Source organism: Rhinolophus sinicus, linkage group LG04 (genome assembly GCF_036562045.2).
Source record: "Rhinolophus sinicus isolate RSC01 linkage group LG04, ASM3656204v1, whole genome shotgun sequence".
Classification (NCBI taxonomy): domain Eukaryota; kingdom Metazoa; phylum Chordata; class Mammalia; order Chiroptera; family Rhinolophidae; genus Rhinolophus; species Rhinolophus sinicus.
In genome coordinates this window covers 46,146,503-46,167,359 of record NC_133754.1, presented here as the reverse complement: position 1 = coordinate 46,167,359, position 20,857 = coordinate 46,146,503, and the positions used below count along the sequence as shown (strand labels likewise).

The following is a 20,857-nucleotide window of genomic DNA, read 5'->3' as shown; positions in this document are numbered from 1 at the left end:
GTTTTATAACATATTAATATAGCTTGTCATAATGGTGCCTATCCTGTTCGTTGTCATCAGGTCTGCTAGTTTTGTATTCTCAGTTGAGCGATAGATATCTAGAGCTAATGGTTCTCCTTGGTGAGGAATTAAACTAATTTTAAGAAAAAAAAGTGCATTATCATCTCTAGTCTTGCCCGATGTGTCAATTCTCGTAAAGGTTTCCAAGTGACTAATGGCAGCACTGTGGGTATCCAGTGCTTTAGAATGTACATTCAGTTCTTCTACAGTTCTGTGAGAATCAGAAGGAATCTTAAAAAGAGGAAACTGACTATTTTTTTTATTTAAAAATAGGAATTAGGAGAGCACTTACCTGAACAGAAGTCATCAGAATATCTGTCGTAGACAGCTTTACAGTCCCTTTCATCACACTCACAGGTGTCTCCATGAATATCTCCCCAATCTCCAGTTGGGTCAACATCATGGCAAGAACATTCACCACATACACAAGTCCCTAGAGGGGAAAAATAATTTCATATGGGTCTAGTGAGGAAAAATTATGAAAGAAAGCTTCTTGCATATTGCTTGTTTTAATCTGTTGCTTGCTTTGGATTTGGAAAATATGGTATGTGTACTCAGAAAAAGATATTCTACACAGGAAAAGCACCATCTAAAGTTGATAGTAGAGATTCTTTAATAAACAAAAGTTATTGTCTATGCAAATAATTTTATGGGATTGTGAAATATGTCCAAATAGCGCTATATTGGTTTGTCTCAAAGATAATACCAAAATGATTAAAACAAAGTAAGATAAAATCCTTGCCTTCAAGAAGCTTATAATCTACTCAACAAAAAGAAAGCTAATGAAAGAAAAATGAGCAAACAATAAATGTATGAATACTAACATTTTGTAAACTAGTATACTGTGAGAAATACTATAAAATCTGGGGAAGGGGAAATCAATGTGGGCTGAAGCAATTAGGGAAGATGGTGTGGATATGTAGGGAGATGTGGAAATGTTCAGGGTTCAGTTGGAGGTAGAACAAACTAAAGTCAAAAAAACAAGAATAAGCAAAGAAGGGTGAGAATGGGCGTGCAGATCCTAGGGAGTTCTGCATTACTAAAACAGAAGGTGCATGTTAAGGAAATCTAAGAATAAGGTTTTCTAGATCAGATGAGCTCAGGTTATAGAGGATGTTGGAGATTAAGCAGATATACAACCTTTGTCCTTTGGAGATTCGCATAGGGGTAGTGCCTAATTTTAGATCATATTTACTTCTTGTGGATTATCAATCATCATCTTTAGGGCAACCAGCCAGTAATTTGAGGGAAAGATAAAATTAAATCCCTTTCTTACCTCATATCAAAATAAAATCTAGTTATATTAAAGATTTAAGGACATAAACTAAAACTACAAAGTATATAATAAATCCTTTTTATTTAAAATCCCCAAAGCAATGTACTGAAAGGAAAAAAAAGAGAAATAGACTTAACTATATAAAACTCTAAAATTTGGTTGGAAGAACAACACACACGCACGCGCACACACACACACACACACACACATACACACAAAGGACAAAAGTTGGAATAAGTAGTCATGTGTATGTAAAAGACAGAGAGCTCCTTTTGCAAACATAAACAATTCTTAGAAATCCATATCTAAAGGACAAATATGCCTTGAACAAAATAGACAAAGGAAATGAGCACCAATTGGAAATTTTGTAGAGAAGTAATAATGATAGATAAATATGAAAAATGTTTTCCACTCAGTTTATGATTACTGTGGCTGGGGCAGGGGACCTGTAAAACAATAGTGAGTTAGAATTATTTTGGATCTCAGATTGGTAGAGATGAAAAAGACTGCTAGGATCAAGAGTTGGTGAGGGTTTGGAGTACAAAATTGTCCTACCTTCTGGGTGGCAATTTCACAGTACGTACTTTGTAAATATGTGTTATTATTTAGCACAAGAGTCCACTTCAATTAGTATATCCAAAGGAAAGGGAGAGTGCACAAAAGTACATGTTCAGGAATATTAAATATAGTGGCATTCATGTAACTGAACAACAACTAGTGACATAAATATCGATCAGTGGGGAATTAATGAAATGTGTAGCTTAGATAACCAAGCAGCCATTAACAGCAAAAATTAGGTTTTTGCTCTGTGAGCATAGAAAGGTACCCAAAATATATGATTAAATTTTAAAAATCAAATTACAAATGAGTATGTACAGTATGATTCAATTTTTGTATTAAATAAGAAGAAAATACATGTCGGGGAGCACACATGTGATGAATTTTTAAAAATAAATGATAAAAGCAGACCGAAAGGTCATGTACCAAAATTTAAAAGGGGGTTACATCTATATGGTAAGATTATGAATCACTTTCTACTTTATTATCTGCATTTTTAAAGATAAATATACATTGCTTTCATGATAATATAAATGATGTGGTGGGACAGGCATGTTAAAGTGAGTCCTGTGTGAAACTGAATAAACCAAAGTGGACAATAAAAGACATTTATTCTATCACCGATTAGCTGTATCCACAACATTGGTTTTTTGACCCCAGAAGATGGACGATGAGGTAGGTGTGTGCAGATTAGTGTCTCTTTCCTAGGAAGTGATGATAAGGAGAGGTCCAAGGTAGATAAGAGTGGTACCTTCTGAGAAAAAAGGACTCATTGCAGTGCCCGTCCCTGACTTGCCTTCATGTGCCCCTGAATCTCACTAGCTACCAGCCTCATTTTGACATTCTGCTTCCCATTCTGCCTCTGCCTGATCTCCAAATCAGAAAGCTCTGGGCACCAGGAAGGAGGAAGGCAGGAAGTGAGCTGCGAAGAGGTGGCAAGTAGTGTGTATTTCTGAAGGATGTCTGTCTCTCAGAGCCCACGTATCCCAGCTGCAGAACCAGGCCCTGATCCACAGCCCAATCAGTTCCCCTTTTTTCCCCTCTCTTTTAATGCCTCAATGGTTATTTTCCACAGTAACACAGTTCTAGGTTCATACACTGACATCACAATGGCGATAACTGACCCTACTGAGTAAAAGAACTGAAGCAGAAGCATATTCTTATATATTAAAGGAAAACATAACATGAATTAGTATGACATACAGTCAGATCAATTCTGTATAAATTAAAGAGAGGATGTTTTAAATGATTTTTTTTTTCAAGTTCAGGACTTTTTCTTTCTTTTCTCTATGTACAGAAATGTGACACATTTTGCTCTTCTATATCAATTTTTAAAATGATAACATTGGTTGTGTGTTAAGGTTTTACACGTAAGCATTATTTATTAAAATGCATCATTCATTTATAGAAATGAAAAAAGTAATTTTACAGCTTTCTACACTTTTTTAATGTTATAGAAGGAAATAGGGCTACATATTTATAGCTATCATCAGGTAGGCAAAGAACAGTACAGCGTGGCTCACTTTTATCTATAAGAATAGCTGACAAAGGGACAAAAACAAGTATTTTCAAGGATTTTTTACAAAGTGTTTAAAACCATTGGATTTAATATCAACAATTACTTACTTTAAATTATATTTGACATCTGATTTGGTGGATTATTATTACTAGTCTATCGTTTAAGTCTTGTCATTGTCCAGGGTTGTGTCACATTATCTTCTTCATGTCTGTATGCTTTTCTTAGTGAATCCATCTTTTCTCAGTTTTTGCTAATATCTATTCAGGATTGCAAGCCTGTACAGCCTGAAAACAACTCCACGTTTATATATCTAGTATCCTAAGAATATTTCTAATGCACTACCACACAGACTTCAAACTTGGAAGTACAAAATGGTACATGTTTTTCCTGTCCCGTTCTCACAAGTCCCCTCGCCCTACCAGCACACATTCTTTAATCCTGTACTCTGCGTTAGGCTGGTGCCATTATCTTATCACTGGTGTGAGAAAGTGGCTATTCCCCTACACTTTCCCTTCCCCACTATAAGTCAAACCAATTGCAAGTTCTAATTCCTACATCTGGATTTACTGGGTTTATCCCAGTGGAATTTTTGAAATGAATCTGAGGTAGAGAGTCATTACCTCTCCAGGGTCTGAAGACATAATAAGTGGTACATTTTCTGCCCCATCTGAGGTCATGTGTTTAAAATATATACATATATATATATATATATATATATATATATATATATATATACACACACACACACACACACACACACATATATGTATGTGTGTGTATGTATATATATATATATATATATACATACACACACATACATATATATTCATATATATTTGAGTAACGGTAATGTTTTTTTTAATTCATGTCTAAGGTCAGTCTGAATTTCATATGGCTATTTGATACATAGTTTTATGTATATATTGTATTCAGTACCACATTTTTATTATTGTGTATAAAAGTTAAATGACTGTATCAATTCTGCATTTCATCCAAGCCTTAAATTTACACATAATTAAGACAAGAGAGTTGTTGTTTTTTTTTTTTCTCTCTGGATAATTAGATGCTCATGCTGGTTCTGTTAGTCAAGAGACATTTAACAAAAACATCTACAAGAATTGCCTTTTAGCTGTACTCTGCTATTTCTGGATGGCAGCCAAAAAAATTACAGTCCCTATGTTAACTATTTGTTTGGTGAAGCTTAAAGAATGATGGCAACTTTCTTATTTTTCTGTTTCTACTCAATAAAAAAAAAAAAGAGAAGATTGTTGGTATAGTAAATGTTGATTTACATCAAATTCAATGATTATAAAAGATGACTTCCTCCGATGCTAAAGGAAATACAGAGAAAAAGGATTGTTAACAATTAAGAGCTTTGTTTTCCTCCCAATTACGTAGTAATGAGTATGAATGACACACCTCTGTTACTGCAGATTTTGCCATCTGGAGATGTGCATCTTCGCTTGCTTTCCCAGGGGGTGATATCACACTGGAATTCACATTTATCTCCATGCCAACCAGCCTCGCAGTAACAGTTTCCACAGTAACACTTTCCATGGCCTTTACCCAAAATGAATTTTATACAGTGAGGAAAAAAGCAACTTTAAAAGCAGAATTAACTTTCTGTCCCTTTGTGATCATTTCTGTCTTCTGAAATAATATACCTACTCCACATGCATTGCTTAAAATAATCAATTGTGTAGTTTAGCCCCAAAACATCATATCTGTCCCCATACTTACCATAATTATACACATAAAGTGTTTCAAAGTGTCCTGTAACTTGTCCTAGCCAGGCAGCTGATTAAAATGGAAGAATTTTAAAGAAACACCGTGAAAGACTGTGAAAGTCTATTACCTTCCATTGTTAAATGTATATCAAGCCCAAAAGTATTTAAGTATTTTCTTTAAGAGCACTTCTTGAATTAGTCATTATAATATTTCATTTGAAATTAACTAATGAGAAACCAATGGTGCATATTTACTTTGATGCACATTATTGATGATTGAACAATTCCTTAAACCAGAGGAAACGTTTCACCTTTTCATTCAACTGTGTCCCACAAGCTGTTGTATCCTGCCACGTGGAAAAGAGGTTTTCAGCTAAATCAATGTTTAGTATTCAATTAAACCAATAAAATATCATGGACCCTGGGTCTCGCAGTCAAATTCCCATCCTATTTGTCAAAGAAATACAAATGATAGATAAGGGCACCCCATCATTTTGTATCTGGACACCACCACACTCTTTCATCTCCCACCTCTCTGTAAACTGGTACGCTACTCATTTGTACTTATGTCCAAGCAATCTGTAATGAATGTCACATAATCACTTCCTACATCCATATCTACATATCTGCATCAATCTTTCTACAAATTCCCAAAAGATGGCAATTCTATTACCTCAAAATCACTTCTTACATTTTCCCTTTTCATAGTTAGGCCACCCATATATGAACGTATGTTCTTATTCTTGTAAATATGATGAAAATCAGGGTCACACCAGATTTTGTCTTTTAGTCTAGTCTTTCTGTTTTATAGGAATTTACATTTTATCAAAGTCTAAAGCAGCATCTAGCTTTGTACTTCTCTCTCTCTTTTCCTATAGCCACAATCCCAGAGGGTCCATGGAAACTGGTTGTGAGGCTGTTTTTCTATCTGAACACTATGGCATTTCCGGCCAATGGCAAGAGCATCAGTGGGTCTTGTGAAACTCACATAAGGAAGGGAAAATACAATAGAATATTCTGGTCTCTTATGCTACTGCTGTCCACCAGATGAGACTTCCTTCAAGCAGACATACATCAGAGAGACAGACAAAGAACAAGGGATGAAGAGAAAGAATGCTATAATGAGATACAGAGAAAGAAATAGGAACCCATGCATACAAAGCCATGTTTTTTATCTAAATGAGCTGTAATTGAGAAATTCATAGAAAACCTCTTCTTAACCTAATAGGCAGTGATCATTTCTACAGCAAATTTAATTTTAATTTTCTCACTTAAACAAATATAAAAGCTGTCAAACTATACATTTATATTTATAATTACACATTATAATTATTATATATGTATAAATTATACATTTTATTGATGAACTTAAAAATATCTCTACATGTACACATGCACAAAATAGCACATTCCAGTGCTGTATCACAAGCCTCAGGAACTTGAGGATTACACTGGAAGAAAGCAAGACAACTATGTACTAAAAGCTTTTTCTAGGAGTCAGTGTTTTAAAGACTTCTTTAACTTCTTAAACCAAAATTTATTTCCTCTGTAATTTCAGGAAATTCAGGTAAGGTGCTACCTAAGTAAGGGTTACCATGACAGTAAGAAATGATCATAAATCTACATTCTTCACACCCAAATTCTTTGTATACTTGTAAAATTCAGTATTCAATTAGGGTTTTACAAAAAAAAAAAAAAAAATCATTAAGATAGAGGTGAAAAGGGGAAGAAAAATCATGTATAGCTATACCTGTATGTAGGTATGGAAAATTAAACAGATATCCTCATCACTTAAATGAAAATATTGTAACAAGACATGTTGGAATAACTGAGATAAAATATAAGCTTCAGGACAATACACATTCCGGACAACACACATCATTCTTTGCTTTGTGTAAACTGATAGAGCAAGAAAATCTCATTTTGAATTGCTTCACTGATGGGCTGTAGAATCACCTCTCAACAGATTGGTTTCCTGTGAATGACAGATGGAAAAATGTACAATCCCAGTCAATGTCACCCCCAGAGGATGTTTACCAGAGTGCTAGTATCTGTGGTCAGAGACTTTGCACCATGAAATTGCTTAAGCCTCAAACAAACGGAAATAATAAGTAGAAAGGTTGAGGGTTAAACATTTCCCGTTGTGTTGTTTCAGGTTAAATGCTTATATTTACACACCCAAATAGACTTTGTTTTAGTGGCGTGCCTCAGAACACCCGGGCCCCAAGCATGTTCCCTTCCTCTTTTGTTGATCTGTAGTAATTGGAAATGAAACACCAGGAGAACAAATACATAATATTTGTGGGTGGATTTATCTAATTGTTCTAATTATTTTGGACTGAGCCCTTTAGCAGAATTGTCTGAGCAGCATCTAGCTTAGGTCACTGGCTTAAAAAAAGAAAGCTTTTGTGTCTGTTATATCATGGTGGATTATACAGCAAGGAAAACAGAAAGAACCAAGCAGACCAAAAATAAGAGTAGCTGTATGACCACAGGTATTGAAGCTAAAATTTGTTTTTGTAAATAAGGGGACAGCTTGTCGTATGTTACTGATACTTTCTCTATGGTCTTCTGGTTCCTCCTGGACCCATTTGCCTCTGATTCTTTCAGGGAAAATACTCTTTTGAAATCACTTATTCCACATGCAGGATAGCACTGGAATCATGTCAGAGATAAATAAAATAAGCAATTGCTTATCAATAGGGAGATGAAACAAGACTAAAATACTTAATAACAGCAGAGAAGAGTTTACCTAAAGTGTAGGTATTCTCACTGCTCTCTACATGCCTCTCCTGTGCCAGTAGTCACTGTTGCAAATGGAAATTCTGGGAACCGGCTTGCAGATAGGTGAGGAGGGGCTCTTCCCATGGAGCTCCCACACCAGGGCACTGATAAGGGGTCAGGACCACAGTCTCTGGTGTCGGACAGACAGGAGTCTAAATTCTACTATAATTGCTGGAATGACCCTGGGTAAGTTGTCTAATCAATGCAAAGTACTTATTGCAGCGCTTGGCACTAGCAAGCATGCAAGCACTGGTACAACAGAAAAAATGATTTGAGTAATGATGTACTTGGAAAAGATCGTGAAAAGTGTTATATGTGTGTGGTGTGTGTGTGTGTGTGTGTGTGTGTGTGTGTGTGTGTGTGTGTTGGGGGGTGTCATAAATTCTAGGCTAATGTCCTGTTGGTCTTAACATCCTCAATAGGACATGAGACTAAAGGCTTATGGTTTAGAAAGGGAAAGAGAATGAAATTAAAACATGCAATTGAAAGATTGGAAGAAAAGAGACAATAAAAGCAGCTAAGGTGAACACAGAAGATGGAGTCCAACTAGGACCACTTCAGACCTATGCATTTGGCCTGTTTGCCATAACATCTGGAACTCCTCTGACAACAATCTAATTTTGCATTTAATAAGTATGAGTTACTGTGAATGGCTTAGTCCAACTCTCCTTATATGAAGTACTTTCCAAATAAAAATAGGTTCAGACTAAATAATACACTTAGTGCATCCATTTGTAAAGATAAAAGTATAATGAAACAGTTGAAAAATGCAGTACTTTATTAATTTCTCCAAGTTAATATACCCACCTCCACATATTTCTTCTGTTTCGTCATCTATGCATTCTCTATCATCACACTCACAAAATTTACCATAAACGAGTCCATTTCCATCTGAATTATCACACTTACACCTGCCACAGTGGCATGTACCTAAACCATTAAAACAAAGCAAAAATGGTTTGTCAAATTCATATAAATTTTAATAGTGAATTTCAACCTCTTTCAAGGAGATAGAAAGTTCAATTCAATTTAATATTCCAATTGTGTATTTCTGTGGGCATGATTAGAGAGATAACTAGACTTTCTTGAGATTATTGTTGCACAGCAATTATATTTTATAGCACTGCTATTATGATTGACCTCTAATAGATTCATGAATGTAAATTTGACCTTCTAAGTGCAAAGCTGCCTTATACATATCCACCAATCAATGCATGAATGAATATCTTCTGATTACACCTGGGTCTAAAGTGAACTAAAGCAGAAAATTCTAAGCTTTGTGAGGAAAGTAACCTTGCTCATCTCCCTCACCAGTATTTATTCAATGCTTTGGACAATATTTGAGGATACTGTTTATATAATCAATATTTGTAGAATTTATTATCAAGTGCATAAATGAAAAGTTTAGATGCCCCTAATAATTTCACATCCACAGTGTTAAAATGATACACATATTCTAATGACAAGGGACCAGGGTCGGTTTTCTTAGGCATAGAGACCTGGGACCTCACCAAAACCTCAGGGCAGCTCAGGGTGATACTGAAACACTAGAGGCATCTGGTCTACCACATACCATACTCAGCTAAGTGTGAGGATTTGACTATACCCCGTAGAGTTATTTCACTGACAGTAAAACAGCATTCAAATGATATTGAGAAGTAGAATATCCCTTTGAGAAACTGCCTTTTTAAATACTTATTTTTCAATTTGCAATTGACCATCACAGCAATCAACATAAATTAATTGAGATTTTACCCCTTACCAGATACCATCCTACACTCTGGAAATGTAACAGGAGATCAACTCAGCCAAATTCTCCTCTCAGAGTTTTATACAAGTAGAAATCAATGGGATAAAATAAATAGAGAAGTATAAAGTATCACAAAAGCACATAGCAAGGAGATTTAACTGAGACCTGGAGGGCAAATATAGGGTCACTGGAGGAGTAGCTCTTACTTAAGCTGAGGACTGAAAACCAACCAACCAAACAAACAAAAAGCCAAGAAAAATGTGAGATGGTGAAGAGGCCCACTTCCAGCAAGAGACAACAGCAAAGGATCTGTGGTGAAAAAGGAAATAGGAATAAAAAAAAAAAAAAACAATTGAACATCGTTGGAGTACAGACAATAATGTGGAAAGTGGTATACAAAGAATAAGGCAACTAAAGGTGCAGTTTTTGGAAGTCTTATAGTCATGTTGAAGATTTCAATTGTAATCCAAGAATAATGAGAAGCCACAGAAATATTTTCAGCAAAGGAGTCAGTTATGCAGTTTTACCAGATTACCGGTTGGCTTATGGAAGATGAACTGAAATGAGGAACAAGTGGTTATGGGAAAATGAGTTATGACATTTGTCTGCAGGAAAGAAAATAGAGGCTGACCAGGTAGATGCCAGTGATTTTAGAAAGAAGCACATATACTTGGGGATTTTTCCAGAAGAAAGAATATACAGAACTTGGTGACTGTTTGGGTATGACTTGGTGAAAGGATGGGGAGGAACTCAAGATGATATTGATATTTAACTTGAACTACTGGATATTGGAGATTGTGTTGGGATGTACTGGAAAGAGCATGGATTTAGGACTAAGGTAGCCTTGTAGCCAAATTCAGTTTTAATCCCCACTAGCTATATCCTTTTGAAGTCATTACTTTTGTCTGTAATTCTCAAATTCCTTATCTACAAATAATAACCACCTCATAGAGCTGCTGTGAGGACCAAGTGACAAATATATTATCTAACCATCTTTTTAAAAACACTACTGGGTCTGGTACAGAGTAGGCTTTCAGAAAAATTTGGGTTCTTCCTTTTCTCCCATTAAGATGCCTAGTGTATTAGTCATATTCCCAAATATTTTCTCCAGACTCACTTTATGTTTATGGGCCCCACAATGCTCTGTTTTTATACCCTCTGCATGAAACCCCAGTCACTTGCAATTTGCTATTAATATTATCTGTTAATTTTCTTTTCTCTCACATTCACATATAAATGGTGATTTTGCAAAATTTGAGCTTGTTATTTTTCTTCTTTGAGAATACTCAAGGAAGTAAATGAGGTTTACTTTTATTAAACCTCATTTTCTTGGTTTTTTATTTTCTAGAAACAATTTTAGTTTTTAAAAGTTCATTTCAAATCTAATGCTATAATTCATGATATCGCTTCATCTCGTTTTTCTCTAATTATCACTCTTCATTTTCACATTCACATTCATTGATGCTGTCTTTCAACCATCAACATAACCATTAAATTTTCTTGTTGCCTGTTATATAATTGGCAATGTGGTAAGGGCTATAGAAGGCAGTAAGATGAATAAAATTAAAACTAAGTGAATCATAAACCAGGAAGAAAGAGTTAGATGATTGATAATTTTCATGTATGTATATACCCAGATGATGCAAAGGCATTTGCAATAGATTTGTGACAAATGCTTTATAGAAAGTATAAATGTGAATCTTATTCTGGCTCTGTAAAAGAGGAAAGGCACAGTAAAGTAGTAAGTTCTGGAGTTGGCACTAGACTCATGGCTAGAATTTCAACAAGTAGAGATGGGGAAAAGACTTGTAATGTTGAGGAAAGAGCCTGAGCTAAGGAATAAGGAGGCAGAATTAAAGAATAGTAAAACATCGGGCTTGAATTTGGAGAAAAGGGTAGGTTGAAGATAGCTAGTAGAGGATCAAGACTATTGGTCAAGAATTTTAGAATTTAACTGTTGGAACACCTGAAGCTTCCATGGTTTGGTAGCAACATGTAATATGTTTAGGACTGTGTATGTAGTAGTCGTTTTCAGGAAAGATTGGGAGGAACAGTCTTTGTCTCTGAATTCTACAACTTCTCACTGACATCTCCCGCAGGCAGACTCATTCCCATCCACACATTCGAACCATTCCTGGCTGATGTGGGAAGTTTACAACAGCTCAGAGACTTCCTGTCTCACCCTCCAAGTAGAATTCACAATCAGGGCTCCAAGATATGGCATATGGAAGCCCAGGCAAAAGTGCCAGACTCCTGTGTTCATGCTATGTCATACTGTTTCTCTTTCTTGGTTGCCAGTTAACTTAGTCTCTAGGATTGGTCTTCCGCTTTCTGCTAGATTATTTTAGCTCTGACTTTTCATTCTTACTAATATAGCTTTCTCTTTCTAGGATTATTTCCCTGTCTTGAACATTCGCCTATGCCCTTGTGCAACAGTGTCAAGACTCACTTCAGTCTGGAGACTGCCTTGCCTTTCTGGGCCACCAGAGAGTCAGCTTCTGGAACCCTTTGTCCCTCAGCTCTACCTTAGGCTGCCCTTTAGTCTTATGCCCCACTCCATTTACCGCCTCTTCTCCTTCTGCTCCAAGCTGCTTCCAACAAACCACACTGTGGTATGAAGTGGAAAGATTAATAGAGAGAACTCATAAACTAATGCAATTTGGGGGGAGTGGTTCTGAACTAGGCTGGTAGAAACAGACATTAAAAGAAAGACAAGTGAGAATGAGCCTGTCAAGGTACACTTGAAAGGCTTAGATTTGTTGTTTTTAGTTTTATATCCCACATATCAGTGAAATCAGATGGTCCTTGACTTTTTCTGTCTGACTTATTTAGCTTAGCATTGTAATCTCAAGATCCATTCATGTTGTCACAAATGGTACTATTTGTTAAAAATAATAATAATAATAAAAAAGAAAGGCTTAGATATTGAGAGGAGAGTAAGAGATAAAGAAAAGATTAAATGTGCTACTGAGCATGAATTTAACTTTTGGCCCAGCAATCTCACTCCTAGTAATTTACCCTGAAGATATACCTCCAAAAATGTGAAAATACATATGCACCAGTTCATTCATGCATTAATATTTGTAATTTCAAAATACAGGAAACTGCCTAAATGCCCAAGCGTAGGAGACTGATGGAATAAGTTATGTCACCTGTGTAGAACTGATCCCTACGCATTTGAAAAACGAATGAGGTTTCTTTGTACTGATATGGAGTGAATTCCAGAAAATAATGTTGAGTGGGAAAGGCAGAGTGCAAAAGAGCACTTATAGCAGGATACCTTTTACATGGGAAAAAAAATGAAAAAGTGAAACATAATAACATACATCTATCTATCTGTTTATCTTTACCAAATATAAAAACAGACAGAGGTAAAGCAGAAAGCAGTAAAGTTGGTTATCTATAAGGTTATGAGGGGAAGCAGGATGAAGGTTTAAAGAAGAGAATAATGATTCACTGAGTAAGCTTTTTTGTAAAGTTTTGAATTTGGAAGCATGTTAACGTTCTATATATTATAAAATAAAATGAAATCTATGAGGATAAGGAAAAGAAAACCTAAAACTAAAAGCAGTCTGAAATAAATAAGCTCAATTATATTTCAAACAAGTACTATAACTATACTAAAGGGGGGGAAAAAGAAAGAAATTCAAGTAACTTATGAATATGGCATTTGACTATATGACCCAGTCTTGATCATTTTGGGGTGGGGTAAAGTTGAAAGAGGGGGTGGATTGCAAATCCTGAGATTTTTTTTTTTGTATAGTGGTGTGTACTAAGCGATTCTAAAATAAACTTTATATGTAGTATAGGATAGAGCAAATGAGTAAATATATTGATGTTGGGAGCCAGAGTAGAGTTCTGACTGTGGAAGATGAGACTTGCAAATGTGGAAGGAGAAAAACAGAAAATAACCTTGTAGGGATGGATTGGAGTTGAATGTATTGGTACGATTTCTTGATTTTAAAATACACTTATGTGTGTGTGTGTATACATATATATGTACATGTATGTATATGCCTTTGTGTGTGTGTGTGTGTGTGTGTATGCATATGTTTACTAGCCTGTTTGCAAAATGATCCAAAAAACAAATATACAAAGTAGAAGCCAGCATCCCTAATGTCACAATTTTTATTCTACTACTGTTCTTCACTAAATGGAACCAGGTTCTTTGGAGAAATGATTAATTCCAAAGCTGTTGCAGGGCAGGAGCTATATGACTCTGAAGTATTTTGTTATGCCAGAAAGTAAAGAACTGTTAAAACAAATAATGAGGGCATGTCAGTAGGTTAGAAAAGCCAGTTTGAAGGGGCTCTAATAGTCTAATCTGGGAAAATCTGAGCACCAGAATAATTAAGTACAATAATGAATAATAAATCATTGAAATAATAGGAATTGTCATCCTAGTGTGATAATAAATCACTAAACCAATGAAATATCAAATAATTGGTAGAAGAGAGAAGACTCATGTGGTAGAATATTGAGCACCACGTGGTACACATGGAGGGAATGTTGGAATTTGGATATCATCATTTTCCAATCATCACTGTAAACACTGGATCAGGTTAGAGTTATCCATGATGGTAAATCTGGGGTAATTTTCATGATAATTGGAGTATTTTATGATTTTGAAGTATTTCCCCCACATACTTGCTCATTTGTTACAATGGTAAACTCAGTCATTATAGAGCTGAGAAATCAGACAACACCTTGACCAGGTGATCAATATTAACCTCAGAAGTGAGAGCAGATGGGTATCATGTACTTCCAGATGACACATCCTGAGAAAACAAAATTATCTATCAAGTATTTTAGCAAAGGATGTGTGACATGAATCTAATCATGAAGGCCTATCAGACACCCAAAATGAGGTAAATTGTATTTTGAAAAATAGTTGGGGACAATTTTCTTCAAAATTGCCAAGTCTATAATGCCATCATCTGTGGAAATGGTCCAGATTAAAGGGGGCTAAAGAGAGGTGACACTAATTATAACACGGCCACTGCACTGGATCCTATACAGAGGATGTGAAGATATAAGGGAAATTGTTGGGTCAATTGATAAAACTGGAATATAGATGGTAGATTTCATAAAAGTGTTGTATCAATGTTAAAAGAAAAAAGATAGAGGTACAGATATTTGAAAAATATGTTTTGTATTTAAATGTTTTTATCTATTAAAACAGTTCTGTAAATTTTCTTCTTTAAGATATGTTAATGTAGTATGTCATATATTTATATTTCTTAATGTGGAAACATCATTGGATACCTAAGCTAACTCCTCTTTGTTATAATGTATTAGGTTGGTGCAAAAGTAATTGCAGTTTAAAAGGTTAAAAATAATTGCAAAAACCACAATTATTTTTGCACCAACTTAATATTATGTAAAAGAAAAAAATAATAGCCTGGATTTATAATAATTTAAAAATGAAACCAATAAATAAATAAATGTAATAATAGACAACAAAGGAACAACACAGAATTCAAGTTTTATTATTGAAAGAAATTTGTAAAGCATGAAGTTTTCAAAATGAAAGAGGCTGTGTGTGTGTGTGTGTGTGTGTGTGTGTGTGTGTGTGTGTGTTTGGAGGGGTGGGTGTTATAAACTGAAGTAGAGAAATCCTACTGAAAGGAAAGAAAAGACTAAAGTTCTGGAGAGAAGTGAAGAGAATATCAACAAACATAGAAAGTGGCCTGACTGCTAAGTCCATTTGTCATGGCCCCCCAGTGGTCCACTCACACCTTCCTTTGGGTATGGCCTTGATTCCTACAGGCAAAAAAACCTCACCACACTTAATCTACACAGAGAAATTGATCACAATCAAAGACTGTGGAAAGGTCTTAGCTCTGCTTGGATTAAAGGGCTCTACCAACAAACTGAGCTCCAGGAAGGAAGATATTTATTCATGTAGTCAAATCTTTGCTTTTAGCAGGAAGAGCAATGGCTAACCACCTCAGATCTGTGTATGAATTACACAGAGACCTTTAATAACTCACTGTAGTCCAAATCACACTCCAAGACAATTGCATCATAGCTTCTGGTTTGGGATAGGAGTATTCACAAGTTCAACCAGGATTGAGAAAAGCTGATTTGGAGGCTACACATGACAAAGATGACCTCTTTCACCACCATTATTAAACATAGTATTGGAAATCCTAGCCGGAGCATCAGGCAAGAGAAAGAAATAAAGGGCATCCAAATGAAGAATGAAGAAGTCAAATTGTCACTTTTTGCAGATGACATGATTCTTTATATAGAAAACCTTAAAGACTCCAAAAAAAAAATATCTATTACAAACAATATATACAAGATCAATGTACAAAAACCTTGTGTTCCAATATAGTACCAATGAAATTTCAGAAAAAGAAATGGAAAAAAAAGTTTCCTTTTGCAATTGCAATAAGTAAATAAACAAATAAAATACCTAGGAATCAACTGAACAAAGGATGTGAAGGACCTATCCACTGAAAACAAGATATTAATAAAAGAAACTGAACAAGACACAAAGAAATGGAAAGTTATTCCGTGTTTATGGATTGGAAGAATCAAAATAGTTAAAATGGCCATATTATCCAAAGTAATATACAGGTGTAATGCAATCCCCATCAAAATCCCAATAGCGTTTTTTCAAGAAATAGAACAAAAAATCATCAGATTTGTATGGAATTACAAAAGATCTTGAATAGCCAAAACAATTCTGAGAAAAAAGAACAAAGCTGGAGGTATCACACTCCCTGACTTCAATTTATACTACAAAGCAACTATAATCAAAACACCACGGTATTGGCAGAAAAACAAACACACAGACCAATGGAACAGAATTGAGAATCCAGAAATAAAGCCACATATATATATGGGCAGATAATTTTTGACAAAGAAGCCAAAAACATACAATGGAGAAAAGAAAGCCTATTCAATAAATAGTGCTGGGAAAATTGGAAATCCATGTGCAAAAGAATGAAACTAGACTACTGTCTGTCATCACATACCAAAATTAACTCAAAATGGATCAAAGACCTAGATATAAGACCCGAAACAATAAATTGCATAGAAGAAAGCATAGGTACTAAACTTATGGATCTTGGATTTAGAGAAGATTTTATGAATTTGACCTCAAAGACAAGGGAAGTAAAAGCAAAAACGAATGGAATTACATCAAACTAAAAACCTTCTGCCCAGCAAAGAAACCATCAACAAGACAAAAAGGCAATCAACCGAATAGAAGAAATATTTGCCAACAACACCTCTGATAACAGGCTAATATCCAAAACACAGAGGGTGCAAATAAAAATGTATGCACATTTTAAAAAAGAAAAAAAAACTGTATTAAAATTACACTGATGGTAACCACTTTGGCACCTCTTGTAATTGCTGAAGTCAAACATGACTTGTATTCATCTTTTGTTATTGGTATATATTGATCGCTTCTCGGTCTTTTGGCTAAGATCAAGTGTGGTATATATTGAGTATTACAATTTTAATACAGTTTTTGCCTTTCTTAAAATGTGTATACACTTTTGGCACCCTCTGTATATTTAAAAAAAAAGTATACAATTTAACAACAACAACAAAAAGAATACAATTCAAAAGTGGGCAAAGAACCTGAACTGACACTTCTCCCAAGAAGACATACAAACGGCCAACAGACATAGGAAAAGATGCTCAACTTCACTAGCTATGAGAATCAAAACCACAATGAGACAATACCTTACACCTGTTAGAATGGCTGTTATTAACAATTCAAGTAATAATAAGTGTTGAAGAGACTATGGAGAAAAAGGAACCTTCATACACTGCTGGTGGGAATGCAAATTGGTACAGTCCCTGTGGAAAACAGTATGGAGGTTCCTCAAAATATTAAGAATAGAATTAACATAAAACCCAGCAATCCCTCTTCTGGGTATCTGCCAAAAAAATCTGGAAACACTTATCTGTAAAGATGTATGTACCCCTATGTTCATTGTTGCATTATTCATAGTGGCCAAGAGGTGGAAGCAACTGCAGTGTCCTTAGATAACTAGATAAAGAAGATGTGGTACATACATACAATGGAATACTACTCTGCCATAAGAAAAGATGAAATATTGCTGTTTGCAACAACATGGATGGATCTTGAGATTATCATGCTAAGTGAAATAAGTCAGACAGAAAAAATCGAGAACCATATGATTTCACTGATATGTTGAATATAAAACTGAAAGCAATAAACAAGAAAAACGAACGAAAACTCATAGACGCAGACAACAATTTAATGATACCATAGGGTAAGGGATGAGGGTTAAAAAGAGTAAAAAGGATCAAATATATGGTGACAGAAGGAGATTTGACTTTGGGTGGTGAACATACAATGCAGTATATAGATGATATATTATAGAATTGTACACTTGAAACCTATATAATTTTATTAACCAGTCACCCCAATAAATTTAATTTAAAAAAGTAATTATAGTAACACTTGCTAAAAACCATTGAAACTGAAACTGTAGTTGTTTTTTGTCTGTTTTTTTAATATGGTTTTGGTAATGAATTTTAATAGTTTCTTTGTAAATTTTTAAGAAATATTGTTCAATGATTTCTATGAGATATGAAAATATGTTGGTCAAAGAATCTTGCTGTCACTATATTCTTCAATGAGTTTCACATCCATTGCTTCTGAAACATCTATCAAATTGAAAAAGGTTTGGTTCTATTTGAGGCTAAGGTATAAATTCAAAGCACTCTTGATCTGTAACAGAAAATAATTAAGTCACTTCATATAAATCATTTTTAAAAGATTTAATTCAGTATTCAAAATCATGACTCACAATTTACATAAAATGTTATCAGAGTGTTGTTTCCAATGAATATCCTACTTGAAAGAGATATTTGAAACAGCTGGAGAATATCAAACTTGCCATTCTCAGCAAGATGACATTTTTTTTCTATTGATTTATCTGAATTTCATTTCTCAAAAATATACTCAAATGCAGTCTCACTCAGATGGATAATATTTCTCAGTGCCTACATACTTCCACTAAAAAACAAAATTTGATTATTTCACTTATGAATTTCCATAGGATAGAATTCTTACCTGCATTAGAGCAGATGATATCTTGAGAATTCTTACACATTTGGTTACTTTTTTTCTTTGTCAGGTCACAGTTAGTTGGATACTGGCAAGCGTCCCCAGACCATCCTTTGTCACATTTGCACTTTCCACAGTCACACTTGCCATGGCCTGAGGATTTAACAACATCCAGTTAGACTAAAATTGTTTTCCAAAGGAAATCATTATTGTACCTAAAAATCTTAAGGGTAATGTTAGTACAAGATCAGCTATAATAAATTAAAACACATATAGATATTACAGTGACTGAGGGGTAACTCTATTATGTACAGTATAATGGAGTGTGTGAATTTTATTTTAATAATCAACTTTGATAAATCATGCTAAAACTTTAATTTATAGAGACAGATGATAAACCAGAAGTCTAATAAACCATATCAGAAAATTTAGCATAGAATAAACAAATCTAGCTAGCACCTTCACATTTCAGAGACAAAAGCCTAGTAAAAATTATTTCCATTTAAGTACATTTTGTAACACATAAAACTACAAACTGTAAGAAACCTTATGTGAAACTCCACTAAACTAAACTTTGGCTTTATATTTATTTGAATTTAACATGTAATAAAATTGTATAGATATATTACATACCGTCTTGGATAAGATAGATGTGAAAAATAGGTATATATCTTGTTTCTCAATAAGGACATTTGGTTCAAGAATCGAAAGGATAGGGCCCACATTCATCTACCTCCACAGAAATTTCTCAGCCTTTCGTTTTCTCAAATCAACATTTTGCTGTTTTTATTGTGATCATAACTTGATTAACTCTTGCTTGCTGAAGCCTACTAATATTTTATTGACTACATGTTAGTCTGACCAAAGTGTAAAACACGTACAATCCTTGGTCTTCGTCCTTGAAGAATTTACAACAGCAAAGTTGAGGCTGATATACAAAGAGGATTGTTTGTCAGACCTTGTATTAAGGTTAGACCTTGTATTAACATAGTCGATGACCTACAGAAATAAGAAGGGAGAGACTTTCTGGACTTCTTTGACTTTTAATTGGGCCTTGAAAGGTAAGGGGAGTTTGAATGAAGAGTATTCTTATATTACTCAAGATAATAATACTTTGTCTTAATGCCTGAAATTCATAGACCAAATAAAATAGAATCATTGATCTGGTGCCAACAGTCATTCAGCGTGGCAGCCAAAATCCACATGATGAGGTCCAGATAGTCGATCAGAATGAATGGCTCAGAGGCAACCCCTTTTGGGCATGTTCAGCAGAGCCTGAATCTGTGATTGATTGGCTATGACTTTAAAACTACTCAGCATCGGCCCAGTCCATGTAAATGTTTCTATTCCATTGCATTTTTCAAATTAATTATTCTATTTCACAAACGAAACCTTGTATGCACCCTAATTACAATTCACTTCATCCAGTGCACATTACTCCATCAAACTGATTGTATCATTTTGCATTCCTGTCTGGCCCTACATGATAATGCTAATCTCGGCCAGCTTGGTATCACTTACAAGCATAAGCAATCTCTCCTGCCAACCATCCAGTCTATTTATAAAAGGATAATGCCAAATTCTTGAAGTGGCTAAGCCTCTTTGGTAAATGAAGTGTCTTGGTAACTGTAATGACTCCTTTAATAATGTTAGTGTATTAGATTGAACCACATAAAATTGCCCCGTTTATAAGTTGTATATCAGTTATTTCTTATGATTCTTCCCCATGAAAAGGCTTCATGTCAACAGCAGAGATAATACAAATGATTTAGAAGATAAAGGAATATGGTAGTAGTAATTTTCTGAATCTGGAATAACAAAATACTCAACATTTGCTTTATATTGAATGAGGCATCTTAGACTATAACTTAAGGGATATATAACACAGATGGGTAAGGGTGTGTGGGTGAAAGGTTATAGATTTTTAAAAGAGGAAGATTTTCTAAATAAGGGGAAGTAAGGAAAATATATAGATGATAGGGATAGAGCTACCCCAAACTAACTCAATGAAACATCAGTAGAAGTAATATTCTAAGGTGCTTACATCCCTGTTAGTCCATGGAAACCCAGTTTCAGAAACTCTTTCCATAAAAGGTTTTATAGTAAAACAAACAGGCAGGTG

The 20,857-nt window shown here is 34.7% G+C and overlaps 1 protein-coding gene across 2 annotated transcripts in view; it reads right to left on the bottom strand.

The window, feature by feature from the left end:
• ITGBL1 (integrin subunit beta like 1) overlaps positions 1–20,857 on the bottom strand; it is a 188,337-nt gene that overhangs the window by 97,426 nt on the left and 70,054 nt on the right. For both annotated transcript variants that reach the window (XM_019754218.2, XM_074329504.1), the window contains 4 exons: positions 18,742–18,888; positions 8,732–8,854; positions 4,833–4,973; positions 353–493 (listed from right to left, as the gene is read on the bottom strand). In XM_019754218.2, the coding sequence (XP_019609777.1) occupies positions 353–493; positions 4,833–4,973; positions 8,732–8,854; positions 18,742–18,888 (552 nt within the window). The remainder of the gene's footprint in view (positions 1–352; positions 494–4,832; positions 4,974–8,731; positions 8,855–18,741; positions 18,889–20,857) is intronic.